Genomic DNA, 10,441 nt, shown 5'->3' with positions numbered 1-10,441 from the left:
TTGGGGGGAGGGAGGGAGGGAGCAGCTCTTTAAGCTTGCCTAGAGCCCCCCAAGCCCTGTGAGCGGGGCTCCGAAAAGACCAGCCCGAGGCCTTGGGGTCCTGGTGCCCAAGGGGTCCTTACCGAGCCCGCTGTCAGGTTGACGCTCCACACCATGCTGCCATTGCAGAGCGGGGCCTGGGGGAGCAAAGGACAGTGAGCGGGTGCTGGCGGGGCCCAGGCAGGTCTCAGGGGGGATCAGTCCCACAAGCACCCCCGGTGTTGCACTGAGGCAGGCCTGGCCCCCTCAATGTTCCTGAACCCCATTTTCTTCTCTGCACATCGGGCAGACCCATTCTCCAGGGGCCTTTGAGGGAGAAAAACCGAATGACACAACCACTAAGGGACCCTTGCCACCGCTTATTTTTCCAATGAAGCGGTCTTTTGCCTTGTGTGGCGCTCGCCACAGCCAGGACTGAGGGCAGAAGACGCCGGGCCGGCCACTAGGGGGCCGGCAGGGAAGGCCCGGCCAGCAGGTGAGGCGGCCGGGCCAAGCGAATGGAGGCGGTGGGGATCTACCCTGCCTTGTGGACGCCGCAGTTCAGAGCATGGCGCTCTGTGTTGAATCTGTTTGTTGTGAACCAAGTGCACTGAGGCCCAGTCAGTAAAGCGGGGTCATCAGACCTGCCTCTCAGGGTGGCTGACAGGGAGGAACTGAGACGTGAGCCCCAGCCCCAGGCCTGGCACATGATCAGCGCTCAGAAAGCGTGAGCTGCCACCGCCAGGAGAGGACCTGCCCCTGCCAGCGAACCTTCCATAAGAATGGGCTCAACGAGGAGGCTCGGAACAGCCCCACGACTGCATTCAAATCCCGTTGGCAAATGCCAAGTGGTTCTGAGCGGGCGCTGGCCCTTCTCTGCTTTTCTCTGATCAGGAACGGCTGGGTAGGCGCTTGCTAGGCAGGCAGGGCCAGGCCAGGGAACAGGCGGTCCCTGGGGCTCTGCCGAATCTCTTCATGGGTCCACCCATTCTGCGCACCCCAGCCCGGCCCCTCTCTCTCCCTCGGACCCGGCCCCTGGCCCGTGGGGCTTCTTCCTGACCCACAGGCATCTTAGCGCCAGGCCCAGCCTTCATGGCCCAGACCATGACCAGTTCCGAGAGTCCAGCACCAGCACTCACCTTCTGGGTGATGTTGTCCAGCTCCTCAATGAGCTCTTTGACGACCGTGAGGATGGGCACAGGGCCCGGGGAGGCGAGGCCGCCAAAGCAGGTGAGAACGATGACTAGGGTCAGCCAGAGCGCCATGGAGTCCTGAGCAGACCAGCAGGAGCAGGAGCAGGAGCAGAGCAGACGCGCAGGCTGGCCCGAGCTGAGCGCTTGTGGCCTTGGTGTCTGGTGGCAGCTTTTATAGGCCCACGGTGACGCCTCACATCCTGGTCCCCGCGCTGTCAGCCACTATCTAGAAACCACAGTTTACTTATCTTGATTTTACTTTGTGGAAAATCCAGCATCGCATAAAGGAAAGTGTTTGATTTCTTGTGGACTTACTAATGACAGGGGTCTGGGCAGTTTCCAAGATCTGGTGGGTTTCCTCCAGGGGCAGGTGAGAGGGCCTGGGGGTCAGGGGAGAGGGCCCGGGGGCAGGTGAGAGGGCCAGGGGGGCAGGTGAGAGGGCCTTGGGGGGCAGGTGAGAGGACCCAGGGGCAGGTGAGAGGGCCTGGAGGGCTGGTGTCAGCCATGCCAGTCCTGCATGGTGGCCACCCGAGGGCCTGCCCCGCTCCTGCCCTCAGACCCCTTTGGGCCACCGCGTGTGCTCGGCGGACAGTGCTAGGACCCCAGCCCACCAGATATGGGGAATTGGGGGTTTATTTTTCCAATGAAGCGGTCTTTTGCATTACCAAAGGGATGCTTGCTTCGGATACAAAGTACAGACAGGACAAGAGCGGAGTGAGGTCCACTCCTCTTGGTCTCCTGGTTCCCAGCAGCCCCGCTGTGTGAGGGGTTTTAAAAGTCCAGATTCCGGGTCTCCACCAACAGATCCAGGCAGACCCTCCGGACCTTCCCCTTCCCACGTGGCTTTGACGGGAGCACAGGCCACCTGGACACTGGGAGCCCTGCCCGGCCTTCCGTGTGGGCCCGTCCTGCTGGGCGACCTCACTGCTCCGGTCAGTCCCAGGTCAGGGAGTGGCCTGCCCACCTCTGCCCACCAGCCTCTGTGGAAACCAGGCCGTGCCCTCTGCGGACCTCGTTTCCCTTCTGCACAGTGAAGCCCGCTCCTGGGTCCCTGGCACAGCCCACCCCCTGCAGGGACCCCTGCACTGCACGTAGCTGTTTCCTGCCTTCCCTCATTTCTCTAGAACTCCTCCAGAAACCCCCACAACAGAGACGGCAGCATTTGCCTATTGTGTGCTGATGTCAAACCCTCTCCCTCACCCACTTCCTCCCTCCCCTAAGCCAGTGCCTCCCCCTCCAGCCCCCTCTCTGCCTTCTTGCTCAGGCTCCCTCGGTCACCCCCTCCCCCCGGTGGGGCCCAATCTCCTCAAAAGGGCCTTTAGGGATGCAGCAGCTTCTCCTGCTCTGCAGCCTCCCAGCCTTACCCCCTCTCCTTCCACAGGCAACACTGTCCCACCATCTCTTCTGTCCAAACCCTAAGCTCCCACCCAACCGCAGGCCCTGACGGAAGGCAGCCCCTGCAGCTGGCATACCCCCTCCCCACCCACCCCTCTCCCCGCTCCCAGCGCCTGGAGTGCTGACCCCTCTGTGGGCCTCCGTGTCTTCATGGGTAGAATAGGGCCAAGGGCATCTTTGGCTGGGGTCTTGGATGGGGGAAGGTTTGGGGAACCACGCTGGGCTGTGCAAGTCCCGGGGAGCCCTGTCAGGATGAGTCAACGCCTGCCTACTCCCCAGGACCAGCCGAACCCAGGCGGGGAGCGGTGGGCAGGCTGCTGTGTGTGGGAGAAGATGCGCTGGCCCTGCGCTGGCGGCGATGCCGGGAGATAGGGGCGCGGCCTTATGTAATGGGAGATGGGGCTGATAAGCGGCTGGTACGCCCGCCCCTCCTCCCGTCCCGCCACCCAGGGCCCGGGAGCTGAGCCCCGCTGGCCGGCCGACTGTGTTGCTATTTCTTGACTTTCTGCGGGGCTCCATTCAACACAAAGTACAGAAGGGCTGCTCCCGGCACTTGGCAGCCGCTGGGTCCGGTCAGGTGCAGCCCAGCGCTCAGCCCCGCCCACGCCCACCAGCCCTCCCTGGGCAAGGTTTCAGAAAACTTCCTTGTCCAATGGTTTTCAACTGTGGGTCTCCGTTGGAAAGAAAATATGCCTAGTCGGTAGGAGTGGGGGTTAGATAAGTTGTCTGAATCATTTAAAATATCTTAGATTTGGATTTTTATGGAAGTTATATGTGCATGCAAATTCTAAAAAATAATTCAAGGAGGTTGATGATGAATGACAGCAGTTTTGAGACTCAGTTCTCCATTGTTCTCTTGCATTTCTGCACACCTGTGAGTCAGACACTGGCTGCCCTCTTTGTTTCCCTAGAGAGTGTGTGTGTATTTCAGAGAGGAAGGGGGAGAGAGAGATGATCAGAGAGAATCATTAATGGGCTGCCTTTTGCACGCTCCCCGCCCATGAAGCTTGGGCTCCCTACTACCTTTTTTCTTCTCTTCAACTTCCAGCATCAATTTATTTTTCCTAGAATTTAGATACAATAGCTGCAGCAAGACAGTGCTCAATACTATTCAAACCTCACTTTAGGTTCTTAAACTACCTCAGCATTTGTAAATGTGAATTCACATTCCAGTGAAACTGGGAAATTAAAATTTAACATATGAACAAATTTACTCAATATTGATGTAACTACAAAATTTTATGTTAACACGTGGCCTTCACAGAATTTGGCCTTTAGAAACCAGCTTACAAACACAAAGTTAATGCCGCTGTGAAAATAAACTGTTCTTTGTCTCTGATCCCAGAGTTCTGTGTCTTCTGTCGGCATCCATGAAACTGGCAAACTAGTTAGCGTGCAAGTAGGGTAAGATCTCAGGCCTGTCAGACCTTGCCTCTTCTCCAGGAAAACCACCATTTTCACTGTTTTTCTTGGTATTTACCCCCTCAGGTTTCCAAATTTCTTGATTTTCAGGTGTAGCCATTATGTGTAATTTAGCTGAATATTTACTTCTCTTTCTCCCCACCATTCTTCTTCCACTGTACCCTATCAATATACATAAATCATACGTTCGGTCAGTCAAAAGCCTTGTCTATCATTTACATAATTATGCTAATATATTCATCACTGACACATGGTTAATTATGATTATTTTTATTTTCCCTCAAAACTCATTTCCTCTGGAATTAAAAATTGCCTTGCACCTGAAACATGTACAATTTTGTAACCAGTGTCACCCCAATAAGTTCAATAAAAGAAAAAAAAATACAAAAATATAACCATAGAAAAACTTTTTAAAAAAAATCTTGTTTTCCCATTGGCTTAGTTTTTTATGTTCATCTCAGTCCTTTAACCTTACATTCTGGGCCACCTAATAAATCTCTTCTCAAGAGACTTGGGTGAGTTATTCTCACAATGTCGTCTTTCTAAGAAGTCTTCCTCAGGGCTGCTCACCTGCCGTGCCAGGGACAGCTGCCCTCTGACCCTTCCTCACAGTGGTCACCACTGCCCTGGAGTTCCTTCGCCTCTCTTATCTGACTTCCCTGTTCTTTGCATCCCAGGACACATTCTAATAAACATAGAATTTCAGGCAGGAAGTCATTTTCTTTCAGAATCTTGAACGCCTGTGCTGTTGCCTCCTAAGTTCCAATACTGCTGTTCAGAAGTGCAAAGGCTTTTTTGAATCCAGACCTGTTCTAATTCTCTCTCTCTCTGGAAATTGTAGGAAATTTTCCTGGTCCCCATGTTCCAGATTTTGCAATGATGTGCTGTGTGTAGTTCTGTTTTCATCTACGATGGAAGACACCCTGGGGGCCCTTTCAAATGGAAACATGTTAAGTTCTTGGAAACTGTCTTTCTTTTAAAAGAAAAATTAAAATTTCTGTTATCATTTATTAAATTTTGTGAAGTCATTGCTTTTTTAAAAATAGATTTTTGCCCTGACCGGTTTGGCTCAGTGGATAGAGCGTCTGCCTGTGGACTGAAGGGTCCCGGGTTCGATTCCGGTCAAGGGCATGTACCTTGGTTGTGGGCACATCCCCAGTAGGAGGTGTGCAGGAGGCAGCTGAATCTATGTTTCTCACTCATCGATGTTTCTAACTCTCTGTCTCTCTTCCTCTCCCTTCCTCTCTGTAAAAAAAAATCAATAAAATATATTAAAAAAATAGATTTTATTTTTTAGAGCAGTTTAGATTCACAGCAAAACTGAGGAACAATTACAGAGTCCCCACAGGCCCCCTGCCCCCACACATGCATGGCCTCCCCTCCATTAGCATCCCCACCAGAGTGGAACATTTGTTACAGCTGATGTACCTACACTGACACACGTAATTATCATCCAGAGTCCATAGTTTTCATTAGGGTTCACTCTTGGTGTTGTACATTCTGTGGACTTGGACAAGTGGATAATGACATGTATCCACAGGATATTTTCACTGCCCTAAAAATCCTCTGTGCTCCACCTAGTCATCCCTTCCTCCCTCCTAACCCCAAACCACTCATCTTTTTTACTGTCCCCGTAATTTTGCCTTTTCCAGAACGTCACATAGTTGGAATCATAGTCTTTTCAGATTGGCTTCTTTCGCTTAGTAATATGCATTTAAGTTTTTTCCATGTCTTCTCATGGCTTAATAGCTCATTTATTTTTCAGTACTGAATAATATTACATTGTCTAGGTTTACTCATTCACCTAATCAAGGATGTCTTGGTTGTTTCTAACTATTGACAATTACGAATAAAGCTGCTACAAACATCTCTGTGCAGTTATGTGTGGACATAAGTTTTCAGTTCATTTACACAAACACCAAGGAGTATGATTGCTGGATCATATGGTAAGAGTATGTATAGTTTTGCCAGAAAAAAAATCCAAACCCGTCAAACAGTCTTCCAAAGTGGCTGTACCATTTTGCATTCCCACCAGCAAAGAATGAGAGTTCCTGTTGCTCCACGGACTTGCCAGCATTTAGTGTTGTCAGTGTTTTGGATTTTGGCCGTTCTAATAGGTATCTCACCATTTCTCTGAAGAAATATGATGTGGAGCATCTTTTTATGTGCTTACTTGCCCTCTGTATATCTTTCTTTTTAAATGAGATTTCTGTTAAGGTCTTTGGCCCTTTTAAAATTTGAGTTGGTATATATTGGATAACAGTCCTTTATCTGATATGTCTTGTAGCTTGTCTTTATTCTCTTGACAGTGTTTTGAAGAGCAGAAATTTTTAACTTTAATGAAGTCCAGTTTATCAGTTAATATCTTTCATAGATTGTGCCCTGGTGTTGCATGTAAAAACCCAAAGTCATCTACCTTTTCTCCTATGTTATCTTATAGGAGTTTATAGTTTTGACTTTTACACTTAGGTCTGTAATCCATTTGAGTTACTTTTGTGAAGGGTATAAAGTCTGGGTCCAGTTTTCACTTTTTTTTTCAGATATTCCAGCACCATTTTTTGGAAAGATTATCTTTGCTTCATTGTATTGCCTTTGCTCCTCTGTCAAAGATTAGTTGACTATATTTATGTGGTCTATTTCTGAGCTCTCTATTCTGTTCCACTAATATATCAACAAGTCTATTCTTTTGCTATTACCACACTGTCCTGATTACTATAGCTTTATAGTAGGTCTTGAAGTCAGGTAGTGTCAGTCCTCCAACTTGGTTCTTTTCCTTCAATATTGTGCTGGCTAGTCTTTTGCCTCTCCATATAAACTTTAGAATCAGTTTGTTAATATCTACAAAATATCTTGCTGACATTTTGATTGGGACTGCATTGAATCTACAGATTAAGTTGGGGAGAACTGACATTTAAACAATATTAAGTCTTCTTACCCATGAACAATGGACTATTTCTCCATTTATTTAGTTCTGTCATCAGAGTTTTGTAGTTTTCCTTATGTAGATCTTATACATATTTTGTCAGATTGATACCTACATATTTCATTTTGGGGTGCTAATGTTAACAGTGCTGTGTTTTTAATTGCAAATTTCCCTTGTTAACTGCTGGTATATAGGAAAGTGATCAAGTTTTGTTTATTAACCTTATATCCTGTAACCCTGTTATAATAGCTTATTAGTTCTAGCAGTATTTTATTGATTCTTTTAGATTTTCTATTTAGATGACCATGTCATCTGTGAACAAAGACAGTTTTATTTCTTCATTCCTAGTCTATATACCTTTTATTTCCTTTTCTTGTCTTAGTGCATTAGATAAGATTTCCAGTATAGTGTTGAAAAGCAGTGTTAAGAGGGGATATCCTTGCCTTGTTCCTGATCTTTGTGGGAAAGCTTTGAGTTTCTAACCATAAAGTGTGATGTTAGCTATAGGTTTTTTTTTTTGTAGAGATTCTTAGTCAAGTTGAGGAAGCTCTCCTCTATCCTTAGTTGTTTGTTTGTTTGTTTTGAGAGAATTTTTATCATGAATGGGTGATGGATTTTGTCCATTGATATGATAATATGATACTTATTCTTTAGCTTGTTGATGTGATAGATTACATTAACTGATTTTTGAATGTTGAACCAGCCTTGCATTAGGAAAAACTCCATTTGGTCATGATGTATAATTCTTTTTATACATTGTCAGATTTAATTTGCTAATATTTTGTTGAGGATTTTTGCATCTCTGTTTATGAGCTATATGGATTTGTACTTTTATTTTCTTATAATGTTTTTGTCTGTTTTGATATTAGGATAATGTTGGCCTCATGGAACTTGTTAGAAAGTATTCTCTCTGTTTATATCTTCTGAAAGAGGTTGTAGAGAATCAGTATAATTTTTCCATAAAATGTTTGGCAGAATTCACCAGTGAATGAACCCATCTGAGCCTGGTGTTTTATATTTTAGAGGATTATTATTATTCAACTTATTTAATAGATATGAACCTATTTGGATTGTTTTTTTCTTCTTGTGCAAGTTTGGATTGGTTGTGCCTTTCAAAGAATTGGTCCATTTCAACTAGGCTATCAAATTTTTAGGCATAGAATAGCTCATATTATTTATAGTATTCCTTGATTATCCTTTTTATGTCCATGGGATCTGCAGTGGTTCCCTTAGTCCATTTATGTTATTAGAAATTTGTAGTCTTTCTTTTTTTCTTAGCCTAGTTAGAGGCTCATTGATTTTATTGATCTTTTCAAAGAACCAGCTTTTGGTTTCTTTGATTTTCTCTATTGATTTCTTGTTTTAAAGTTCATTGATTTCTGTTCTAATTCTTATTATTTATTTTCTTGTTTATGTTGGATTTAATTTGCTCTTTTTTCTAGTTTCCTAAGGTGGAAACTTACTAGTAGATGATTGATTTTAGATCTGTCTTGTTTTCTAATATATAGTCAATGCTATAAATTTCCCTCTAACACTACTTTCACCAAATCCCATAAATTTTGACAACTTGTTTTCATTTTCAGTTAGTTCAAAATATTGTTTAATTTACCTAAATATTTCTTCTTTGACCCATGTTGTTCAGAAGTGTTTTGTTTAATCTCAACATATTTTTAGATTTCCCGCTATCCTTGTTATTGATTCCTAGTTTAATTCCATTGTTGTATGAGAGCAGACATAGTATAATTTCTATTCATCTGTGTTAAGGTTTGTTTTAGGGCCCCAAATGGTGAATTTTCCCTGTGAGCTTGAGAAGAATGTGCATTTTGCTGTTGTTGAATGAAATAGTCTACAGCTGTCCATTTTACCCGGTTGGTTGATGGTGCTGTGGAATTCAACTATTCCCTCACTGATTTTCTCCCAGTGGATGTATTCATTTCTGAAAGAGGGTACTAAAGTCTTCAATTGTAATAATGGAATAATCTATTTCTCTTTGCAGTTCTATCAGTTTTTGCCTCATGCAAAACTGACACTGTGTTCTAGCCAGTTTGGCTCAGTGGATAGAGCAGAGCGTTGTCCTGTGGACAGAGGGGTCCCGGGTTCAATTCTGGTCAAGGGCACGTACTTTGGTTGCAGGCTCCTCCCCGTCCCGGGCCCTGGTCAGGGCTTGTACAGGAGGCAACCAATCGATGTGTTTCTCTCACATCAATATTTCTCTCTGTCTTACCCGCTCTCTTCCACTCTTTCTAAAAATCAATGGAAAAATATCCTCAGGTGAGGATTAAAAACAAACAAACAAATAAAAACTGACATTGTTATTAGAGGCATCCATGTTAAGAATCGTTATGTCTTTTTGGAAAACTGACTATTGTTATATAATGCCCCTTTTTATCCCTGATAACTTTCCTTTGTCTGAAGTATGCTGTCTGAAATTAATATATTAGTATTCACATAGTAATATTTCATATAGGGGAGAGCCTGGGTGGGGGGTGCTTTAGCTCACTGGGAAGTCAGAGAAAAGGGGGCCTTGGAGACAAGTTCAGGGGGTTAGCCAGGGACGAGCTGCTGCTGCCCATTGCTCCCCGGTTGCAAGTCTCCTGGGGACCCTTCGAGTTTAGGAGAGGCACGCTTGTGGGGAAGGAGAGGGGAAGGGAAAGGTACGCATGCTCCCGGGAGGGGCGTGCACCTAGCTTTTTTTTGCTGCATATGGGCCACATATTCCTGTTGTTTGCAAGTCTTATAATTTCTGGTTGATAACTGGAGATAATATGATGTATCAACTCAGAAAATCAGATTACCCCCTCCCGAGGGTTTGTAACTGTTGTTATTGCTATTTATTTATTGACTTTCCTGGACTAATTAAGTAAAGCTGTTTTCTTTGTCATGTGTGTTCATTGAAGTCTCTTCTTAGTAGGCTTAGTAGTACGTTAATGATTGGACAGAGATTTCTTTTAATGTCTTGAACTAATAAGTTTCCAAGCCTTTGTTGAAGGGCTTTGTGCGTGTGAATGAGTGAGGGAAGAAGCGAGAAAGAGAGAGAGAGCGAGATTGAGATGGAGATGGAGATTGAGATGGTTTGGTCATGTTATCAATGCTCTAGCAGGCAATTTACAACTGTGCTTTAGCCTTCGCTTCTTGCCTAAGTATCAAGGTCAGCCAGAGGTCAGAGCTTAGGGCCTTCTCAGCTCTGACACACACATGAACGTCTAGATTCCCAGGAACATGTTCAATTTGTCAAAGCCCTCATGGACATATCCTTCCCCACTTTTTCCTTTTAAGTTTTTTCTTAGCCCCTGTGCCTCAGGCAGCTACAAAGTTAACCAATTACCACTAATAGGCTACGGCAGGTATGCTGTTTGCAGCATGAGCTTGCCTCAGGCCAAATAGACCCTGAGGGTGGAGCGTTTCAGTGAGCTGCCGGACAGGCCAAATAGTGGCAGTTTCCTTGGGCTGCAGATTTTGGGGAGCTGTAGACCCATTCCGCTTCGCTTCC

The 10,441-nt window shown here is 45.6% G+C and overlaps 1 protein-coding gene across 1 annotated transcript in view; it reads right to left on the bottom strand.

Moving 5' to 3' along the window:
• The window catches only part of IL13 (interleukin 13), a 1,929-nt gene extending 646 nt beyond the window's left edge, over positions 1–1,283 (bottom strand). Inside the window, exons 1-2 of the mRNA XM_005865621.1 lie at positions 1,159–1,283; positions 123–180 (exon numbers count right to left, since the gene is read on the bottom strand). Coding sequence (XP_005865683.1) covers positions 123–180; positions 1,159–1,283 — 183 coding nt within the window. The remainder of the gene's footprint in view (positions 1–122; positions 181–1,158) is intronic.
• Between the last annotated feature and the right edge of the window lie 9,158 nt (positions 1,284–10,441).

Source organism: Myotis brandtii, unplaced genomic scaffold (assembly GCF_000412655.1).
Source record: "Myotis brandtii unplaced genomic scaffold, ASM41265v1 scaffold208, whole genome shotgun sequence".
Lineage (NCBI taxonomy): Eukaryota > Metazoa > Chordata > Mammalia > Chiroptera > Vespertilionidae > Myotis > Myotis brandtii.
This window is presented reverse-complemented; position numbering and strand designations above follow the sequence as displayed.